This window comes from Chionomys nivalis, chromosome 9, assembly GCF_950005125.1.
Source record: "Chionomys nivalis chromosome 9, mChiNiv1.1, whole genome shotgun sequence".
NCBI classification, from domain to species: domain Eukaryota; kingdom Metazoa; phylum Chordata; class Mammalia; order Rodentia; family Cricetidae; genus Chionomys; species Chionomys nivalis.
The window spans coordinates 64,059,715-64,083,859 of record NC_080094.1 but is presented as its reverse complement, the minus strand read 5'-3'; the positions used below and the strand labels follow the sequence as shown (position 1 = coordinate 64,083,859).

The 24,145-nt window shown below is 35.4% G+C and overlaps 1 protein-coding gene across 2 annotated transcripts in view; it reads right to left on the bottom strand.

Moving 5' to 3' along the window:
* Ano3 (anoctamin 3) overlaps window positions 1-24,145 on the bottom strand; it is a 228,040-nt gene that overhangs the window by 78,229 nt on the left and 125,666 nt on the right. For both annotated transcript variants that reach the window (XM_057780213.1, XM_057780214.1), the window contains 5 exons: window positions 20,960-21,091; window positions 16,378-16,484; window positions 14,465-14,520; window positions 12,165-12,286; window positions 6,111-6,245 (listed from right to left, as the gene is read on the bottom strand). In XM_057780213.1, the coding sequence (XP_057636196.1) occupies window positions 6,111-6,245; window positions 12,165-12,286; window positions 14,465-14,520; window positions 16,378-16,484; window positions 20,960-21,091 (552 nt within the window). The remainder of the gene's footprint in view (window positions 1-6,110; window positions 6,246-12,164; window positions 12,287-14,464; window positions 14,521-16,377; window positions 16,485-20,959; window positions 21,092-24,145) is intronic.

Genomic DNA, 24,145 nt, shown 5'->3' with positions numbered 1-24,145 from the left:
AAAGTGAGAATCTGAAATTCTATGTTGTTATGGGAAACTGTAAAAGTACTTTAAAATGTTTTTTAAAATGCTGTCATATGGTACCATATGATCCTGTAATTCCATTTCTAGATATATATTTTTAACATTTATTTATTTATTTATTATGATAGTGTGATACCCCTCTGTTGCCAATAGATAGGTGAAACAGAAAAAATCTAAACAAAAAAAATATTTCCATACAAAAACTAAACAGAGAAATGCTCGAGCTAACTGATGTTAGAAACCAAATGGATGTAACAGATATTGATGGGCTATTTCACCTAAACACAAAAGAAAATATCTTCCTCTCAGCGTTTCATGGACTCTTTTCCAAGACTGGTACATACTTGACTATAAAGCAAGTCTCAACAGATACAAAAAATTAAAATAACACCCTGCATTCTATAAAACCACCACGGAATAAAGCTGGATATGAACAGCAACAGAAATGAGAGGTGTTTACAAACTCATGAAAAGTGAACAACTTTCTAGTGAGTAAAAACTGAGTCAATACAGGAATTAAAGACTTTCTGAAACAGAATGAAAATGAGCAATACCCAAACTTAGGAGACACAACAAGTGTGGTTCTAAAAGGCAAGTTTACAGCACTAAATGCCTATATTAAATAAAGAAAAGGAGAGGTCTCATACTAGTAACTTTAAGCAGCACCTGTGAAACTTCTAGACCAAAACAAAGTCCCACACAAAAAAATTAGATGGAAAGAAATGATAAAACTCGGGGCTGAAATCAATAAAATAGAAATAAATAAACAAAACCAAGGTAAAGTGTCAGTGAAAAAGATTTTTCTTTAAAAAAAATTAGTAAGATTCTCCAAACAATTTTCCAAATTAACTAAAAAGCAGATCGAATATTTAAATTAACAAAATTAGAAATTAAAAGGGGAACATGACAACTGAAAACAATGAAATTCAGAAAATCATAAGGATTTAAAAACTGGTACTCCACCAAACCGGAAACTCTGAAAGAAATGGATAATTTTCTCAATCAATGCATACCACCTACAAAAGTTAAGTCATGATCACACAAACAATTTAAACAGACTTATAACTATTAGTGAAGTAGAAGCAGTCATTAAAATTCCCTTCTCCCCCAAATAAAGCTAAAGGCCAAATGGTTTTATTGCAGAATTCTATGATACTTTCAAAGAAGTTAGCACCAATACCCCTTAAATTATCCCATAAAATAGAAATAGAAGGAACATTGCCCAATTCATTTTACAAGGCCACAGTAACCCTGATACCCAAAGCACATAAAAACCCAACAAAGAAAGAGAATTACGGATCGGTTTTCCTCATGAACACAGAAGCAAATATACTCAATAAAATACTTGCAAAAATCAGTAGTTCTCTTATATACAAATGACAGATGGATTGAGAAAGAAATCAGGGAAACATTACCTTTAACAATAGCCTCAAATAATAATATTTTATTATTACTAACACATAATAAAATGTATAAATAACTTATTTATCATTACTAATAAACAATAAAATATCTTGGGGTAACTCTAACCGAAAAAGTAAAAGACCTATATGATAAAAACTTTAAGAGACTGAAGAACACAATTGAAAAAACTATCAGAAGATGGAAAGATCTCTTATGATTATGGATCAATAGGATTAATATAGTAAAAATGGCCATTCCACAAAAATCTACTGATTCAATGCAATCTCCATAAAAATTCCAACATAATTCTTCACAGATCTTAAAATGACAATTTTTTGGCTTCACATGGAAACACAAAAACACAAGATAGCTAAAACAATTCCGAACTACTTGAGGTATCACTGTCTTTGACCTCAACTTGTACTATAGAGTTATAACAATAAAATTAGCATGGTATTGGTATAAAAATAGACACATTTATCAATGCGGAACTAGAAATAAATCCACATTCCTATTGACACCTGATTTTAATAGGTGGCCCAAAACACACTTTGAAAAAAAAAAAAAAAACAGCATCTTTAACAAATGGTGCTGGAAATGTTGGACAGCTGTATTCCAAATATATCTATACTAATCATCCTGCACCTACAATTGGATCAAAGCACTCAACACAAAACTAGACACACTGAACCAGACAGAAGAGAAAGTGGGGAATAGCCTTGAACTTATTGGTACAGGAGATGGTTTTCTGAACAAAGAACCATTAACACAAGAACTAAGATAAACAGTTAATAAGTGGGACCTCGTGAAACTGAGAACCAGGGCAAAGGACACTGTCATTCAGACAAAGCAGCAAGCTACAGAATAGGAAAATATTTTCACCAACTCAGCACCTAATAGAGGAATACTTTAAAAATTTATAAAGAACTCAGATATTAGATATAATGTAAACAACCCAATCAGAAAATGTGGGTGATGAGGGATTCCCCTCTGTATGCTACGAGTATGTTTTATTACCATTGATTAGTAAAGCTTAATACAATAAAGTCAGGTGGGAAATCTGAACAGAGACATAGAGAGAAAGTAGGCATTGTCAAAGAGATACCATGTAGCTGACCAAGGAGAAAACATCAGCTGCCAGCTGTAAAACACTTACATATATTCAACATCCTTCGTTAACAGGAAATGAAAAATGAAACTACTTTGAGATGTCATCTAAAACCTGTCAGGAAGATTAAGATGAATAAAACAACCGACAAATCATGCTGTGGAATATGTGGAGCAATAAGAACACTCATCCATTTCTGGGGGGTGTACAAATTGTACAGCCACTAGGGGAATCAATGTCATGTTCCTCAAGAAGATGGGAATGTACCTCAAAATCCAGCTATACCCCTCTTGAACATATACTCAATATACACTTCATTCTGCTACAGAGGTAGTTACTCAGTCATGCTAATTGCTGCTCTATTAATAATATTCAGAAATTAGAAAAAACCTAGATGTCCATCAACAGAAGAAAGGATAATGGAATATTACTCAGTTGCTATAAAAAAAATGAGATCATGAAATTCACAGGTTAATGGTTTGAACTAGAAACAAATCATCCCAAGTGAAGTAATCCAGACCCAGAAAGGCAAGCATGGTATTTGTTCACTTACAGGTGGATAAGTTTAGTCCATGATAATCAATCTGTCACTTGTAGAAAAACAGAAACTAGATATAGATTAAGGGAATGGGGGCACAGGTAGATTTCCCTTCAGAGTAAGAGAAATAGAACGGACAGCTAAAGATGTATGGTGGCAAGAGACTGGGATGGGAGAATCAAGGGGGAAGGGGAAGTGAAGAGAGGGACAAAGGAGGAAATACAGGGAGAAATAGCTAAAATTAAGGGTTATTTGATGGGTAATATGGAAATTCAATACAGTGGAAACTTCAGAAAATGTGCATATATGAAAGCAATCTGAATGAAATCATCAAATGATGAAGAGACAGAAGCACAACTGGACAACTTGTCACCAAATGAGGTTTCCAGTACTGGGGTTATGTTCTTGGCCTGAACAGACCCATTGGAACCCCAAAACAACCCAGGCTGTTGCCAAGTCTATAGATTATTCTCCACAAACTGACAGTAAGTCCTATCCCATTGCTGAACATAACCCCTAGACAACTCACTGAGCATGCCGAAGGTGACCTGGTGCCTAGATAGAGTTTTCAGTCCTATGTTCTCGCATCTGTGATAAAGAAAGGGGCTCTGCATGCTATCAAGGAGAATGGTAACACCAAGCCAGCCACACAGCCTTTGATACACAGTGGTGCCCTGGCTGCAAGATATACTAGTGCAATGGTGGCTCAAAGCTTGTGGTAGTTACCAGCCAATAGCTGTTTCGACTTAAGGCTACTCCATGAGATAGAAGCAATACCTGACAAAGCTTGGATTGTCCAAGAACCTGAGACTTAAATGGCCCAGAAACAAAACACTCATGTTCTAATCCCTTTTTTGTTTTTTGTTTTTTATTTCATCCTATTCCAATGTGTTATCTTTGTTCTATTTTTATTATTCTAGTATACTAAAATGTATTAGCCCTTGGAAGCCTGTTTATTTTCTAATGAGAGACAGAAAGTGGCTGGTGCAGAAGGACTGGAGGTGGAGAGAAACTGGCAGGACTAGAAGGGGGGAACCATAATCAAGATATATTATGTAAGAAAAAAATTCATTTTTCAAAAAAAGACAAAAATAAAAACAAAACACAAACAGGAAAGAAATATGACTGCATTTTGGTTGCCAGCATCTTGTAGCTCCATAATAAACAAACCCGTATCTCCATCTTTTCATCATTTCCCTACTTTGTAACAAACGAAAAGGAGCTTAATAAGAGCACAATATGAATCAACGCAAAACAAAACAGCCTCTTCCTTGCCTGCCCACTGAGATAACAGTCAGGTTTAACCACGTCTGGCACCTTGAATGGAAAATTTCCGTCTCAAAATTTTGAAAGTCAAGATATTCAGTGCTGTTTATCTTGGTTTAGAATAGAAAGTCTCACACGATCTTAATTATAGTGTGGCAGCAGTCGTGGTAATATAATACCAAAAAGGACATAGTTGAAGAGTTTGTTGATGCCTTTTCAAACGCTCCTGATACTAAAGGTTAAGGAATACATACACAGTAGAAGCCTAAGTCTCTTCACTGGTACAAAATGAACAGGCACAGTAAATTTCTTGCCTTTTGTGCATTTTCTACTCTGCATATTTTCATCTTTGTTTTGATGGAGGGAGGTGTCTGTTTCTCACTGTAAAACTATATGAAGTGTTGAATTTCGGAGAATGTTTTTCATGGATCGAGTCTGAGCAATAACTATTGAGTGATCGTTTTATCATTTTTTATTGAAAATAGATTCTTTTCTCAGACAATATATCTCAACTATAGTTTCCCCTCCCTCTACTCCTCCCAGTCCCTCCATGCCTCCTCTCCCCTTTGGACCCACTCCCTTTCTGACTATCATTAGAAAAGAACTTGTTTCTATTTACTCATTCATCGCAAAAGAGCAGCTCTCTTTCAAGAACACTTTTAGTTGTAAATCCTAGTCTCTCCTCTGAGCCAGAAGATCACTTATTGAATAGTGTGTAAGAAAATTCCCCAAAGAAGCAGAGGAGGGAAGGGGTCTTAATGCTGAGGTTTATATAGGATGATGCTGCCTCTCAATGTCTGAGTGATTCTGTAAAACCCCCAACCAAACCGGTGATTGGATCCTATGACTTTGATCTACAATGCTTTTGAAAAACATGGGAAGTCAGAGATTTCAAATCACAGAGTTTGGTTATTCAACTCCAGTGCACTGCACATACTTTTTTCTAGTCAAAAATAATATTCATGTTTTAATATTTTAAAGAGAAAAACAGAGAAACTAGTATTTATGACATTGTATATAATTTTATAGCAGCAATAGTTGTTAATATGCACTTCCTAGTAGACACGTCATTGTGAAAAGATCACCAAAAGGATAGCAAAATGCGGAGTTTTAATAAAGAGCATCTCTCTTTTTAAAGACTTTTTAAAAAATTATTTTATGCGTATGTACATGAGTATGAGTGTATACATATGGAGCCTGTGTATGCAGGTGTCTTTAGAGGCGAGAAGAGGGTATCAGATCCATTGGAGCTAGAGTTATGGATGATTGAACCGGAGTCAGGTGCTCTGCAAAGACGAAGACTCATAACTGCTGAGTCCCAACATGGGATTTTTGTGTTTTGAACTTGATTACATAGAGTTAAATTCAGTGTTATACTTGTGATGAAAAACAGTGCCTTTTTAAGAATAATTCTTTCCTGTTCCTAATTTTATGTCACTCTACTTTTAAAACTCTAATCAAATTCTTGATATATGATTGACTTTGTTAAATCACAGTTTGCTGATATTTTTAGATTATGTAATGCACACCAGAAAAATAAATTTAGCAAAAAGATAAGAATTCTTTGGACATATTCAACAGAATTTGAATATTATATAGTTTTATGCAAAACTATAAAATGACATTTTAACAGCACTTCTGTTATAGTAAAAACAAACAACACACACACACACATACACAGAAGTACTATTATTTACCTCCACTGTCCATAGCAATTTGTAATTTCACAAACCAGGACAAACACTTTGTACAATTCTCTTCATAGCTCACCTTACTTGACTTTCATTCATTGTAACTAATCCATAGAAGAAGACACACAGGCCAACCACTGCTGCAGGAATCAGCATTCCAGTATACCATCCCAGCCAGGCAAAGTATAAACCAATCTTCTCACCAAAGTATAGCCTGCATAAGAAAGTCAATCTTTAGTTTGATTAAAGTCCCAACTATCTCCAATACCACAGCTGGTGATGATTTCAGATGGAAACTGAGGACTCTAACCCATGTACTTGTCAGCAATATCAGGGTATCTGACCCTCTTGGCTGCTAATGACTGCCACAGTAGCCATGATGTCTTTCTGTAAACTTGGTCACTATAGAAACAACACAAGACCAACTTTCAACAATAACTGATTCTGGCTCAACTTTCTTAAAATGGTTTTCATAACCCAATCTTGCCTTCCTCTATATTCCTAAGAGTATACCTTTTTAGTTTCTAATAAAGTTGTGTTTTCTTGAGAATAAAAAAAATGAAAAAGGAATAAAATCAGTTAGCCATCCAATTGGATTCCCAGTTCAGAACAGATGTGCTTCCACTTAAACCCCTGGCCAGACATGCTCATGCTATAGTCTGCATGGTTCCATCTCATCTTCTTCCACCAAAGCTTGATTCTGCTTGTCTGAAGCACATTTCCTTCGGTTACACTGGCCTCTAACTAAAATACAAACTCCCTTTGCCTGTAACTGGTACTTACTTCACATTGTTTCTTCCAGGGAGCCTTACTCTCTAGCCCTTGTTAGGTGTTTTGCTCTTCTTCCCATGCTACCCTAATCCATGCCCTAATTAGTGTCATCAGTCATGCCTTATAATATCTCTCCTTTATACCTCAATTCTAAGCCTCTTGAAGGTGGATCTGTGCATTGCTTCACTAGCAGTCAGTATTAAAAAGCAAAAGAAGCTAAAGGAATTAATACACTTTATTAGTCTTCAGTTGATATGAAAGTAGCACATTAATGAGGCAGTTCTAAGAGCTACTCAATTGCTCTTCCTTCATCCACTCCAATGTTGCTTTTCTATAGTTTCATAAATTACAAAAGGCTGATAGAAATAATTTTACATTCTCTGATTTCCTTACTGCTGTAAGGTTTCCATTTTCTAAAACTGGTTCCTTAACATGTCCCTGTCCCCAGCTCTGCTGTTAAAGATTGATACTTTACAGTGATTGCTGCTGGGAAGGAAATTCAATTATTAGTTTTCATTAATAAGGTTTCACTTTATGCTTGTGAACATTGGGTTATCTTTATGTTAACAGGGATGGTAGTTTCAGGGTCTGTCTTGCTCATACAATAATCTTCATTTTGTTGAAGTTAATGTAAGCAATATTAATAGGCTAAAATATGATCTAAGTCAAGTCAAAGCAGGTTCAGTATGTGTCAGAAGATGGAGAAGCTAGCTGCAGACAAAGAAAAATGGTCACAAATGACCTTGTCCTAGAACACTGGTATTTACAACTATCTATAATACTTAATTATTCCTTAGAGGTACAACACAAATCCTGCAGAAGAAAGGGAACAAGGGGTTACTACAGCAGCTATTTCCCACTACTGCTCAACCAAGGCCATTCTCATTGTGCTGTTCCATTCGAAGCTCCCCTTGTGACATTTCAGACGATGATTGGTCCCTTGATGAAATAACTTCTGTCTCAAAGTAAACCCTGGTGTCCATGATTTCGGAAAAAGTCATTTAGCTCAGTAACTTTGTTTTTTAATTTTAAATCCCTCTGATACCTATTGTTGAAACTGTTTGAAATGTCATACCACTGTTTTTACACTGATGACTTTTTAAACTACTCCTTTGGGTTTAAACTAGTTTTCGTGGGAAATTAGATTGAAATTAAATAAGCCTTAACTATTAAGTATTTGAATTAATTTTAAAATCAGAAATCAATGTAAATATATCTCCAGAAATCATTTTTCATTCAAAAACAAAGGTGAATTAACAGCTTTTGGCCCATAAATCATATTAAGGCATTTCCTTACTGAGGATGACAATGCTGGATTTACCTGTGGGAATCCCATCAGCTATGATCAAAAGAACCCAAGTTCATTCACACAGTTACTACAGCTTATAGGACTATCTTATACGATGAGACTGAAGCCCAGACAGGGCAGATAAGGATGGGCCAATGGTAGGAGGGACCACATCTTAACCAGGATTGTTCACGTGTGCACATCCTTGGCCCTCTCTTTAAACTTTTAATAGTTTTTCAGGACTCCCCCCAAAATTTAAGGTGTTTGTTGTATCTCTTCCTCTTCTCAATGTGGCTGTATTAAATAAACGTTACTTTCCTGTTAAAAAAAAAAAAAAAAAAAAAAGAACCCAAGTTCACACACCATTGTACTCTCACTATAGAAAGGAAGCAACATAAAGATCCACGATCAACTTAACTACAACCAGTTAAAAGTTCTAGGAAACTTGTCTTGTACAAAATAGATGCATAATCTGATGTGGTTTAGCCTGAATGCCCTCCACATCACTGCTTCAGTTTTAGTCACAACTAAGTTCCCAGGAAGTGCTCTCTATCGGAATATCACCTGTAATCCTTTAGTATGTAATTTTTTCTGGAGGGTCTCTCATGACACGTTATTGCTTAGTCACTTTAACTAACACATGCTTTTACAGGAAAATCACCCATCTCTGTGACTAATCAAACAATAGTAGCTGGATAGCCTAGATGTTTGTAATAGAGACCCCATTTACGCCTTAGGATACTTGCTTAATTTCTTTGAAGCAATAATAGCAATGCTGCCTGTAGATAGAAATAGTAACTCACACTGAAATGCTCCACAAAACCCATTATCTTAGCTCCTAATAAATATTTTTTTGTGAGCCATCACATCTCACTATATTGTATTCATAAATCTCCAAAAATAACCCTTTTACATATAAATTGGAATGTAAATTTTAATCATAATTTAGAATAATGGAATTTTTCATGGTTGATAGGAGGAGAATCAAAGTATCTTGATGATACCCACCTACGAACATTTGCTGAATACTCATCCTCTGTATCTCCAAGTGCTTGTGCCACTTACTACCGTGAAACTCACTAAGTTCGCCTCTATAGCCCGTATCCACTCTCTTTGTTAAGACTTCTGGCTTCCAGACAAGCTTGTTGGTTACAAGATACATCTGGTAGATGATTTTCTCGTAAGTCATGGTTTGTCTACAACTACTTTCTTCCTCGGGCCACAGCTTGTATCTGGTACCTCCTTCCATGATTAGTCATCAGGTAGTTCTCACAAGTCCTTCCTCATCTTGTTTCTTTTTTTTTTTTGTTTTTGTTTTTGTTTTTTTTTTCTTTTTTTTTCTTTTTCTTTTTTTTATTAATTAATTTATTTAATTATTAAAGATTTCTGCCTCTTCCCCACCACCACCTCCCATTCCCCCCCCCTCCCCCAATCAAGTCTTCCTTCCTCCTCAGCCCAGAGAGCAAGCAGGTTTCTCTGTCCTGTGGGAGGTCCAAGGACCACCCACCTCCATCCAGGTCTATTAAGGTGAGCATCCAAACTACCTGGGCTCCCACAAAGCCATTACGTGCAATAGGATCAAGAACCCATTGCCATTGTTCTTCAGTTCTCAGTAGTCCTCATTGTCCATTATGTTCAGCGAGACCGGTTTTGTCCCATGCTTTTTCAGACCCCGGCCAGCTGGCCTTGGTGAGTTCCCGATAGATCATCCCCATTGCCTCAGTGTGTGGGTGCACCCCTCGCCGTCCTGAGTTCCTTGCTCGTGCTCACTCTCCTTTTGCTCCTCCTTTGGATCGTGAGACTTCAGTCCAGTGCTCCAGTGTTGGTCTCTGTCTCTGTCTTCTTTCATCGCCTGATGAAGGTTAATATTCAGGGGGATGCTTATATGTTTTTCTTTGGGTTCACCTTCTTATTTAGCTTCTCTAGAATCACGAATTATAGTCTCAATGTCCTTTATTTATGGCTAGAAACCAAATCTGAGTGAGTACATCCCATGTTCCTCTTTTTGGGTCTGGCTTACCTCACTCAGGATAGTGTTTTCTATTTCTGTCCATTTGTATGCAAAATTCAAGAAGTCATTGTTTTTTACTGCTGAGTAGTACTCTAATATGTATATATTCCATATTTTCTTCATCCATTCTTCCATTGAAGGACATCTAGGTTGTTTCCAGGTTCTGGCTATTACAAACAATGCTGCTATGAACATAGTTGAGCATATACTTTTGTTGTATGTTTGGGCATCTCTTGGGTATATTCCCAATAGTGGTATTGCTGGGTCGAGAGGTAGGTTGAACCCGACTTTCCAGAGAAACCGCCACACTGCTTTCCAAAGTGGTTGCACAAGTTTGCATTCCCACCAGCTTTAATAATTGTTTCTAGGTCCTACTAGTCCCTGGGCATGTCATTATGTGTTGGCTTTCATGATCACATTTCCCACTTCTGTATATACTTTTTTTTATTGATTTCCTGTCAAGCACCCCTTAGGTGGTCTACTTCCTACTGACACACTGACTGATGCAGTTGTGAGCTTTTCTTCATATTCTATAAATAGATAAATATACCAAAACATACAGCCCAATAGTATAAATGTGCTTTTTCTTTTATCCTATAGATTTTCATCTTTGGTTAGAGAATCAAGATAGTATTAACATATATTTGATGCTTTTTATATGAGCAATGTGTTCTGCACTAAAATAAATTATGTAAAACACAAAAATATTTCAAAGGCTGGGCTGCCTTGGTGTGAGCTAATTCCTGCACTTGGGAGGTAGAGGCAGGTGAATCTCTGTGAATTCGAGGCCAGCCTGGTCTACAGAGCTATCTTCAGGACAGCTAGGGCTGTTACACACACACACACACACACACAAACATTGTCTTGAAAAACTAACCAACCAAACTATCAAAAAAAAAAATAGGGGCTAGAGAGATGTCTTAGTGGTTAAGAGCATTGGCTGCTCTTCCAGAGGTCCTGAGTTCAATTCCCAGCAACCAAATGGTGGCTAACAGCCATCTATAATGAGATCTGGTGCCTTGTTCTGGCAGAAAAAAAAAGGTAAAAATATCCCGAAAATAAAACTAAATCTTGTCATAGTAATGTATACCTTTTATCTCAGCATAAACAAGAAAATCTCTGTCAGTTCCAAGCTAACCTTGCTTATACAGTAAGTTTCAGGACAGACAGGCATGCATAGTAAGACACTGGCCCAATATATATACATATACATATATATATATATATATATATATATACATACATACATATAGTATATATATGATAGATAGATAGATAGATAGGTAGGTGCATAGATAGATAGATAGATAGATAGATAGATAGATAGATAGATAGATAGATAGATAGGTAGGTGCATAGATAGATAGATAGATAGATAGATAGATAGATAGACAGATGATAGATAGATATATAGAGTTAAGATCAACTAATCACTAGAAGGTACTCACAAGAAGAAAGAGAGAATTTTTTGGAAGAAAACTGTAGTCAACCCTGCATATTAGCACGTTTTACATCTACAAATTCAATTATCTGTAGATCAAAGTAATGTGGAGTGTTCCACTTGAGAGGAGTTTCTGGAACTAGTCCCTTGTGAATACTGATAAACTATGACATACACACAGTTGATTTGTCGGTTGTTTTCCTATCTGCCCTCATATTTGTTGAGTGCTTCTTTGTTTTGATTTTTTAAATATATAGTTGATTGTTCTGGCTGCACTGTAAAATGTTTGTCATGAAGTTGGGCAAAGGGATACTGGAAGACTTGGAGGTATAAAGAACAAGCAAACAACCCAGGGTCAGTTTCCTTCCTCTGGTATTCACCAGCACCTGGAAATTTGGGTGTATAATACATAAGATGCGTGAGACTTAAAGACTCTTTTATTAGCTTTCATATCCACTCTATAACCAATTTTCTGCATTAAGTTTCTTTCATTGAAAACTCATGTAGTGGTTTCTTTTCAGCAGAGAGTTCCTGAACTGAAATAGCTTTAATAAGTAATCAAGGCTAGGAATATGGCAAAAGAACAGTTTACTATTATTATAAAGCAGTCCGTCTACAGTACCTGATTAAGTCCAGGGGTTGATGCTTGTACCACATTCCCCAGCGTGCCCAGCGCTCATACAAGAGATGCCTGTTGTTCTGAGGTCCATGGGTTTTGATGGGCAGGTTGCTCTTATAGGCTCCCTGAGACAGATACAATAATATAATTGGAGTCCATTATCTTACTGAAGTTTTAGCTGAATAAGAACTAGTGTATCCATAACAAGGTAATTTATTAATGTGTAAAATAATTGAGATTATATACTCATGCCCACCACTGGAATGGTAAATACCATTATCATTGGAAATATGATTACTCTATGAAAATAATGTATTAAATATTTTTCTAATAATTTGGGACCATTTTAGTTAAGTAAATAAGACTTTATATTTCACATTTTGGAACTCAGGATCTTTTAGTTAAAAATGTCAAAATCATTGCAATCTTTATCTGAGAAATTGAATACCACTCTACTTAAAAAAGTGAGCTAGATACAGAAAAGTTCTCTTTTACTTATAGATGCTAAGAGATAAATATTTGCTTAAAACAGCATAGGATTAGACCTTTAGAGCCACCTATATGTTTAGATCCTAGGATCCTGAAAATTTACTTTTAATATTTCAAATGTAAGCATTTAAAATGGCATTTTCTTTCAAATGGGCTTCAAATGGTTGAGGGTCCCCCAATCACTAGGGATGAGATTCTTTATGAAGCTTTCTTGACACCTTAAGCTCGTCTTTGCCAGTGTCTTGCAGCTGCCAAGAGATAACATATGTTATGCCATCTCTGATTCTTTAATAAAATAGAAAAAAAAATAGTTAGGGAAAAGTGCATTAAAAGTGCAAGCTAGTTTAGGTGTCCTCCCTAAACTAGCCCAAGCATTTAAATCCTAATCATTGGAAGCTAAAGAGAAGAATAAAATCAATCTTGGTTTCAAGTGCAGGACATCCATTTGGAATAGTGTTTGCTCTTTAAATTAACCAGATTGTTGCCTGCCTGATACTGAAAGGATGAATAACAAAACTGCCACTCCTTTGTAGTCAGTGCTAATAATCCTAACTCATGACATTTATTCAGTTTTAATGGTCAGACCGCATACATTTCTAGATGCTAAAATTTAGGGTACCTAGTATACTTCTGTGCAACCTACACTTAACAGCAGCTGATACACTGCTCTGTCTCGACAGTGACAGGCTGTGGGCTGCAAGGGAGAACTGGGTGAGGAGATGGCTCTAGAGTACTCATGCACTTGTGAGCCTTTCTGAAGGCTCAAACACTGTCAGTCGTCCCTATTCACACCTTTGATTGACCCTGCTCTATGATTCATCCTTGAAAGAATTCTATATTTGACTCATGTTTTAGAAAAAGTTTCCTTTTCCTTGGGCACCTCTGGGTTATTGATTTGATCTTTCCTGCCCGTTCTCACTGAAAGCGCTTGTCATACTCCTCTACTGTCATTTTTGTAAGAAATAAAAAACCCTCTTCACTAGAAATAGAAAATATAAGATTGAACATAATATTCATCATTAATTAAAAAGGAAGGCATGCATTTTAGAATATCCTTCTCAATCTATAAATTAATGCTATTAACTTTCTTTTTCTTTGTAAATTTTGTTTTTCTCTCATGAGCAAATAGTAATTCAAATCAATAGACAATTTCTGATTCCATTTCATTGTTTCTCAATTATCTTCTGCATATTTACAGTTCGACAGTGGTACTTTCTATTCCTTTTACATATTTATGCCATATATTTATATTTCAAATAATTTATATAAAGACATTAAAAAGACTGTCATCAAAAACTCAGCTATGACAGCTGCCAAATTTCCCATGAGAAACTCAAGTGAGCTGTCAATACACAAGATAATTATGCAGAGAAAATTACCAGGGCCAAGAGAATAAACCAACCCCCTTTTTATTACATGACGCCCTTAGCTGTCCTTCTCTGCTCACTTTTGTTTACCACTTTCTATGAGGTATTTGAAATAGTGTTTAAGTTTTGTTAGCTATGTTCCTTTATATCTAAAGAGATAATAATGTTCCTTCTGTGCAGTCACAATCATGGTAAAAGAAGTACTGTCTCAGAACATGAAATATATAAAAAAAAATCTGCTCATGGTTATTTACCCCAGTTTTTTATTGTAAATGGGCATTACATGAAGATCATTAACTTTTGGGTTCCTATACTTATAATTGCCTTTGACATTTTATCTTTGTGTAACTGGGTTATCTATGATTATACTGGAATTGATGTTACTGTAAGTAACATACGGTTCTTTCAAGAGATAGATATCGAATGAAAAATATCTTTCATAAATACCTCGTGTGGGGGGAATGCTGCTATGTATGAGCCATTATTTATAAGTTTACGGATACCTAGAAAAAAATGAAGTTCTTAGTTAATTTCAGTGAAGGCTTTCTCTTAAAGCATATATAAACACACATGGAACACAGAATTATTTTAAGACACAGTAATTCAAATGAATTCCATATCAGGTCAACTCTAGGGACAGTAATCCTCAGAAAGAGATTGGTACTGAGCCTAGGAGTGTCTTTGCTACATTATTTTCAAGACACTGGCACAAGGTTTCATTTTGCCATATCTCAACATGATGTGTGGTGCGTTGTTAATTCTCACTTCCTGAGATCAGGTGAACCAAGAAAACAATTCTTTTTTACCCCCTTCTGAGTACAACAAAGTTTATTCAAAGAAGAGTTTTCTACTCCCGACATTTAACAATAAAGGTTGTTGCATGGAGAAACGTTTGTTTATGCTAAATCGAAAGGACATAAAATGACACCCTCAGATTTGTTATCTCATTGACTTCCTTTTGAGAATGAGCAGTGAGAAAAACTTTCTGGAGAGGAATTATAGTTACAGTGTTTTTTATTAACATGCATGAAAGAAATATTTGTACACCTGAAATATGGAACCCTCTTTCATGGTGCTAGTACAATTACTTAAAGTGCTTGGTAAAAAATTGTAATATAATGAGTACAATTCTTAGACTGTTGCACAAAAATTTGAAGCATCATTTTCACTTGATACATAATGACTTGAAAAATAGTTGTTTTAAAAGCACAAAATACACATATAATACATTTATATTTTTATGTACTGTGTTTTAACATTTTTCTAGAAATTCATCACTGTGGCTAGAAGTTTATTTATTTTATTGTAGCTCTTCTATGTTTAGCAAATTTTCCACAAAAGATATGATACCTTTATGCTCATTTAAAATGACATTTAAACCTGTAAGTACAATTTTTCCATCACACAGGAAAGTTTTCAGCTCATATTCTGGGTATTTTAATTTTTCTTTTTTTAGAAATATTCTCATTTTTTGGGTGTCTAAGGTAACTGTTTTAATCGTTCAGTCACGAATGAATTAAGTTGTTAGTCAGAAAAAAATGAAACATGATTCTTTTTTTTTAACCAGTGTTGTTCTCCATTCTAGCATAATCAGGAAAGAATGGTGATAGATTACATGGGCTGTCAATTTGTAATTCCAGAGAACTTAGAATAATGACACAAAATTTCAAAATTTAATAAAGCTAAAGTAAGTGGCTCTTTAATATTCCAAAAAATTCTTCCATTAGGATACATACACATTCTCCTAGATTTTAATTTATCCTTACCTCTATATACTAGGTATTAGAATCATAGTAGACTAATAGCTTTGTAATCTTCTCTTCTTTATTTACAGAATCATAATGAAATTTCAAAGTCAATTTGATCTAGGAACTAATGTTAATCTCTGACAATAAACTCTATGTCATAAACTGTTCAACATACAACACATAAAAAATAAAATTATATGAGTATATATTTACACATAGAGGCTCTGGCTATTATGTTTATAAAGAGAAAATAGATAACTTTTAGTAGGTATAAGTACCTAAAATTGTGGACATAGCATATTTGGTACTTCTAATTTTTTATTATAATGTCATGTTGAACCATTTCTACACATATTTTCATTAAAAATTTATTAGTTTAGGATAAATTTTGTTCTTATGTATTTGTATAGTTCACATTTTGATACATTGGCCAAATGTCCTCAAAATAAATATTTTTAAAAAATAGCAACACAGAGTATCCATAGAATTTGTGTCTGTGTTAAACAATTCACAATTAGTGAGTGAAGGTAAAATATTTCATTTGTTATGAAACTCTACATCTGTATATAACATTTTATATTTTAATCTGTGTCTATAAAATGATGTTCTTACCCACTTTTGATATCCCATTTTCATATTTGGTGCGCTCCAGCATGTGGTAAACTATCCTGCTTCGGGTGGCATTGCTGAAGAAGGTGTCCTTATTGTTTATTATAAAGCTGTTGAGACAAAGGGATTGGTTTTAATATTCAGAACTGAACACAAAATCTAGTCACAATTGTAAGCTCCAGGGTTGTTGCGGCATTCCCCTCTGTATGTTGTAAATACCACTGGTTAATAAAGAAACTTTCTTAGGGCTGCTCAGGGCAGAATAGAGATAGGCAGGGAAAACTAAACTGAATGTTAGGAGAAAGAAGGTGGAGTCAGTAGAAGCCATATAGATGCCTTTGGAAACAGACATGCCAGAACCTTGCCAGTAAGCCACAATCATGTGGGGATACACAGAGTAATAGAAATGGGCTAAATTAAGATGTAAGAGTTAGCCTATAAGATGCTAGAGCTAATGGGCCAAACAGTGATTTAATTAATACAGTTTCTGTGTGGTTATTTTGGGGGCTGAACAGGTAGGAATAAGCAAGCAGCCTCAGATAAGAAATTGACACCCAATGTGGGGCAACTAAATCCACTTAAAACCTGTGAGGGCTTGGAATTCTAGACACTCAAAAACAAAGTTTGGCAGCATTTTTTTTTCAGATGTGCTCTGCTTGCTGGTGGTGTGCTGCAGCTCTTTTAAGAGAGGAATTTCTGATTCAGCCATAGCAAAGAAAAAAACTTGTGCGATTTCAAAATGGTGGTTTCCTGGGCTGTTCTGGCAGCACAAAGTCCGGCTGTTTTAGGAGGCTGAGCACTTGAATGGGGTTTGTAGGCAGTGTACTGCAAATTTCTTAGTGGCAGCAGTGGTATGTAAATCCACATAGGGCCTGAGAAAGCTAGAAAAAAATGTTCCAATGGTACAGAAGAACTTTAGGTGACTGTCAAGACAGTAAGATGTCTCTATCAATTCTAGTTTTGGAAGTTGCTTACAATGTACATCCTGTTTACTTAGGTAATATTATATCCTTCTGGAGTCTTTGATGGAGTTGAAGAATATATAGTTATAGTTTTTCTTAGTTATGGTGAAAGATAAAGTAGATATCAATATTATAACCATAATTTTTGCTTGATAACTGTTTTGTTATATGTAATTTTACTACGTCAAAATTAAAACCTTTTTTTTATTTAAACAGAAAAGGGGAGGTGATGTGGGATTCCCCTCTATGTGCTGTAAATATCATTGGTTAATAAAGGAACTGCCTTAGGCCTGCACAGGGCAGAATAGAGGTAATAAGGGAAACCTAAATTTAATGCTGTGAGAAAAAAGGCAGAGTCAGGAGAAGCCATGTAGTTGCCACTGGGAGCAGACATGCTGGAACCTTGCTGGTAAACCACATTCATGAGATGATGCATAGATTAACAGAAATGAGTTAAATTAAGACTTAAGAGTTAGCCAATAAGAAACTAGAGCAAATGGACCAAATGGTGGTTTAATTAATACAGTTTCTGTGTGGTTATTTCAGGGCTGAGCAGGTGGGAACAAACAAGTGGCCTCATAAAACACTGGGTAACCAACCATCTGTCTCTATATTAAAGACAATGAGTAGAAAATATTCTAGGATAAGAAAGAAGTCCTAGCCAGGCGGTGGTGGCACACGCCTTTAATCCCAGCACTTGGGAGGCAGAGGCAGGCGGATCTCTGGGAGTTCGAGGCCAGCCTGGTCTACAAGAGCTAGTTCCGGGAGAGGCACCAAAGCTACAGAGAAACCCTGTCTCGAAAAACCAAAAAAAAAAAAAAAAAGAAAGAAGTCCTCCTCTTTGACAATATAGACTGACAGATTAAAAAAATACTTAAAGAGAATTCAGAGAATGATCAAAAATTCATTTTAGCATCTTCTTTTAGTTAGTAAAGAGGTCTTGGTATTCTCAAATGTCTTGTTTATCATAGAGTAAAAAGAAATTCACCATTTGCTGGGTGGGGTTTGTACCAACTCAAAAAATGTTTCTCCAAATAGATTTAGTTAAAAATTGAGATTATTTCCCATGCAATACTTGCCATTCTATCTTAATCAGTTTTTAGAGTTTAGTGATATCCCATAATTTTTTTTTCTGTTCCCTTGATACCCTAAAATGTCCTTCTGTGGAAACAGTAACAAGGGGCCTTGTGAGTATAGATGTTATGAAGCAAAGGGGGATTCACAATGAGAGGACTAAATGTTTAATTTAGAATGGACTGAAAATTTCCAAGTAGTGGAATGAACTGGATCTTACTGGACTGGTGACACTCTCTGCTTCTACGCATTTTATTCTCTGTGAATGATGAACCATTTTTTTTTTCCGGAAATTTCATCGGTGGTATTAGTTATTCTATCTGTTTCATCCTCCCCACCCTCCATATTTAAGGAGTTACCAAGCTAAGTAACTTTCCTGTTGAACCATTATCTCCATGTTGCTGCAACCCTGTTCATGTGTGTCAGTGCTCATAGCCTAGTTTGTCTTCTTGGCAGGTTTTACCCAGACTTGTGTACTTCAGTCTGTACAGCTGATCATATTATTATATGCTGAGTTACTCAGTATTAAATATTATGTGTATTATTTATGTATCCAGATATATTAAATTCAGAGTCTTGGTTACTATAGGAGGCAGAAAGAATAACCACCAATCTTTTTTCATCACAAGACTTAAGCCTACCAGAGAAAGTGATTCTCAGGGAGATAAGTTCAGTTTTGGAAGAGACTGTATTATGGAAGAATGAAGCCAGTGATATAATCAAGTTAATAAATAAATTCCAACCGGTTTTGGGGAAAAATATAATAGTATAATGATGTAGTGAGTGACCGGGGGAAGAGACAGCAGCAAGAATTTTCTGATATGATTTTCCTTAGATAATGATACTTAATGTAGGCACGCAGGTGGGAAGAAAAACACCCTGCAAGACTCAGGGCAGGATAGGTCAGCAGAAGAGAAAAGTGGTAAAGATTCAGCTGGAGCTTTAATGGCCTGTGTAGCTGCACTGTGTAATGGTTGGATGCCTGAAGGAGCGGGAGCGTGGTACACTGGGATGAAAGCAGGGTGGCCTATACTGAAAACAATAACAAACTGAACTCTATGGAGTATCAATGGGATACTATTAGGGAGGTATACGCCAGATGTTTTTAATTAGTGTTCTTTAAAGACAGCTGGCTCCTTAAGTTTTCAAATAACGAGAAGAACATTTTGTTTCATCTCATTGGGTGCAACCACAGATCTGTAAGATCCTGTGATAGTACAATAAAAAGCTAATGAAGGTCCCTGGATTTTGAGTTTTCTAGACAGGGAGTTCATGCTCTGTCTTGCCTTCCTTTCTCCAGACCTGAATTAATAAAGGATTGCTTTGTATGGACCTCCAGGATTAAATCATGAAGTGAGTAGAATATTGTGAGGAGAAGAAACTCTGATTTTTGGCTATGATATAGACTGGTCTAGAATTTTATCAACTGCCACATCCCAGGAAAAGGTTTATCCAGACATACAAAATAGCATCTGTGGACTCCCAAGTCTTTGTCTTATACTAAATTGTATATTTTACTATAATATATTGTAAATATTTTATATTTCTCTATCTCTTCTTACCTTATGTTTTTATATCTACAATTACATTCTTGTCTATAGCATTTATCTTGGAGTACCATGAAGATAGATGGCAGAACATGTGCTTTAATGAACCTTGTAATTCAATTCATGAACTGTAGAAACTAAATAAGTTATAGTAGATAAAAGCATAGACAAATAAACAGATATGGAGGAAAGCAAGGGGGAGGAAAAAGGCTTGGCAGAGAGGGAGAGAGAATGAAAAGAAAGAGACCTGTAGCCTTCTCTAAATAAATTACTGTATTTTAATAAGATTAAACAAAATCACTTAAATATTAAAAGTATATTTAAGTACTATTGCAGTTTCAATAATTTATTAATTAGTGTTAGCAGCCATCCTATTATTATTGCCATAATTATTTTAGATGAATTATTTTCTCCAATAATAACTTTTAAAGATTTATTGAATATGTATGTGTGCTCTTTTACATGTATGTATGTATACCACACATGTGCCTGATGCCTGAAAGAGTCAGAGATGTTGTTGAATCCTATGTAACTGGAGCCACAGGAAATCCTGAGCTTCCATGTACATGTTCTGGATCTGTGTAGCTGGAGCCAGAGACAGTTATACCCCCACGTGTGTGCTGTGGATTCCCTGTAACTGGAGTTACTGTTGTGTGCCTCTACATTTGTGCCGGAAACTCCCCCGTGAGAATATCATGTGCTTTGAATGGGTAAGCCATCTCTGCCACCCACAGAGTTATTACTTCAAAAGAATATCTAGATTTTCAGTCTATAGGATGATATTTAAATATTACTTGACTATCTCTGAATCATGAAATTAATATAGAATCAAATGTTTATTTAGTGCGGTTCCTAAGTTAAATATAAACTCTAATACAATGATACATTCTCGACCCAGTTGGTGACCAGTGGGAATGTCCTTAGTTATTTTCTTCAATAAACAAGCTCAAGGTAACGGGAAGTACAGAGCCAGGACATAACAGAAAAAAGATGAGCACTCACTGGTGAATCCGGGCTCTGCTGAAAGGGCCAGTGTAGCAGTCCGACTCCTCCAGCTCTGGAAATGCTGACTTGTCAAGAACCATTGGGTTTTGGGACATCCACTTTTTGATTCTTTTGAAATAATTTTGCACCCTGGAACCAAGTCAAATCCCAGAACTAGATAAGGTTGTATTCCAGAGCTATATTAGTTTCCTGTGACAGTTTTCTTAAGTATTAGAGAAAAAGAATTCCAGATACCTCTCTCCCTGTCTCTCATAATATGCACATGTGAGTACATGCATACACACAGAGATACATACACAAGCACCACATACATCCACACACCACACACAAGCACACCATGCACACATACACATACGCTCATGCATACACACATGTGCACACACATACGCACATACACCTACACCACACACTCATATACACTATCCACACACATACACCATACACAACCTGCTTCTGTTTTCTTAGAGATGAAATAAATAATAAAAAAAGTCCAGCATTTATTTAAGCTCTTTTCAGAGAAATAATGTCTCTGTAGAAAATATCTTAAATTACCTTGCATAAAGATGACCACAGGAAGGAACATTTTAAAAGGCAGCACAATATCTTTATAAAACTGTATATATGAGTGAGTATGTAAATGTAGATTACTCCCTGGTTCTATAAAAAAGTGTGAAAATTTCCATGTAAATGAAGAGTGTGTATGTATGCCTTTCGGAACAATGGCCATCATTTTCCTTGACAGAATGAGAAATAAAGCAAAACAAAAGACTGACCTTCAGCATTGATTCTGAAAACCTAAATTCTGTTACTATAACAACAGCTGTTTTCATTTAAAAATACCGAGCAGTGTTTCCACAGTGATTATGGTGTGTTGCTGCAATAGAGAAGTCAAAATTGCAGGACAGAGTATCTCCAGACACAAATACAATGTATCTTAACATGGCTTTTGTCAGGTTCTTGAAGTTTAGAAAAAAATTAAGATAACAAAGGGCAGGCAGCGAATACTGTGTCTTAAGATATGGTGATATTCCCATGGGAAATTTTAAATAAGAATTAAATCCTGCTGAAAAGCTTTGGATGTAAAAATCTTGATCATTTCTCACCAACTCGGATCATCAATGGGATACTGATCAATTCAGGTTTTGAGGGGCTACAACACTTATTTTAAATCTAAACTAACAAACAATTTTGAGGTGTTCATTTTCTTTATTTTCATAAACAAGACCCCTGAATTAATAGATTTTTTTCTGATGCCAATGCAAAGACATGTAGAAGACATTAGAGCATAGATCAACTTCTCTAGTCTTTTTAAATGCAGCATATTGGATGGATGAGGAGAGCTGAATTTGCCAGTTTCTGAAACTAGACAAAGCAGTTCCATGCTTGAGCTGGTGTTTTCAGATCTAAAGAGAAGAAGTGATTCCATTTGTCCTACATCCAGCAAAGGGTCAGGACAAACCAAAAGGGTAATGCCAAGGACATTCGGGTAATGTTGGTGAACTGCAGCTCCTAATGGCCTATGATCTCTCTCTCTGAATAAAAACAACCTGGAAATAAATGAACATCAAAATTTATAAGAGAACATTAAGATCATCTTCTACTGATAACAGAAAATAAATGCTATTATCAATTTAGGGCTTCATACACATTTTGTGAGAAGGAAAAATGGTCTCAGATGGTAAAATATCATCAGTCCTGGATTTGAAACCAGATTCTAGAGCCTACTTCATTTATTTCCTTGAGCCTCACTTAGTTTTTTTTTTTTTCATTATTAAGTGAAATGACATCTTGAGAATAAAACGGACACGAGAAACCTGCAGGGTGTGCTCTAATGGTCACGATAATAAGGTGAGAAATGAATATTGAGTTACTATTTATGTTGCTGCAAACCTTGACACCAACACTATCATGTTACCCACATCCAGACATGTCTATCATCTTGGACATCTCTTAAATGTTGAATTTTCTGATAAAACATGAAGATCACTCTAACACAGTTTCAGTGTCTTTTATTAAAATCTGGAGGCAGGGTAAGATAATTCCATGTAAACTAGAAATATAGATCAAAGGGCTCAGAGAATCCAACTAAAACGCAAACTGTCGACCATCTGGGAAAGCTCTGGGTAGGACTGCGGGTGGGGATGCTAAGAGTGTGTTATTTTCCCTCATCTGCAACACTGGCTACTTTCTGTTCTATTTTCCTTGCAGGCTATTTTGATGATGTTTTAAATATTTGAGCATAAAAGTGCTTTGTAAATAAAAGTTAAATTGCTGCACCAAAAGTGCTTTAGTTATTTCCTCTAAAGGTGCCTAGAGATATGATGATCTTCAGAAGCTGGATAATTGCCTGGGCATTATTTATCCCTTAATGTTTTCCAGCCTTAGTTAACCTCACACAAACGTCTTTTCTATTGCAAGAAAAGAAAAGCACTAATAAAAATAAATGTGTGTGTTTGACTTAAATTTTATACTTTGTACAGTTTTACTGACTGTGAATATTGTACTTAAAATTTTGTAAGACATGACCATTTATGCCTACCATTCACATAAATAGAATTTACATTTTCTCCTAAAATAAATTGAAAAAAAATTTTATAATCAATCCTTTTCTCAAGTGAATATGAAAATAAACATAAACAAGACACGGAAAATTTTTTTCACTCAATGCCTTTACTGTTTGATAGCTACCCCTCACCACTCAAATCCGTGACTAAGAAAAAAAGAAAACTGTTTGCAACAAATTAAATGTGAGGGACAGTTTTTAAAATATTCCCAATTCCTAAATTCAAATTTTAAGAACTAAATCAGAAAATAGTCAACATAAAATATTATAAAACAACATGGTACAGTGTTCAATTTTAGTTACTTGAAAGATTGAGCATCATAGATTTAAGATCATTTTAGAATTGTTAAAATATGTTTCAAAATTTGTCCATTTAGAAATTTATATACTAATGTGTATGATTCTCTTGAAATTGAAGTTAACTTCAAATCTAAACTATATTTTTATGTAAAATACTTCTTATAGATTTTAATATTCAAAATTTTATTCTTTAGGAAGACTCTGAAAAATGTCATTGAAGAATAAATCTATTAAAAAGACACTTGAAAAATTAGTTCTGTAACAGCTAAAAGGGACCCAAACAAAACAGTTTATTTAAAATAGACATTATGTTTAAAAAA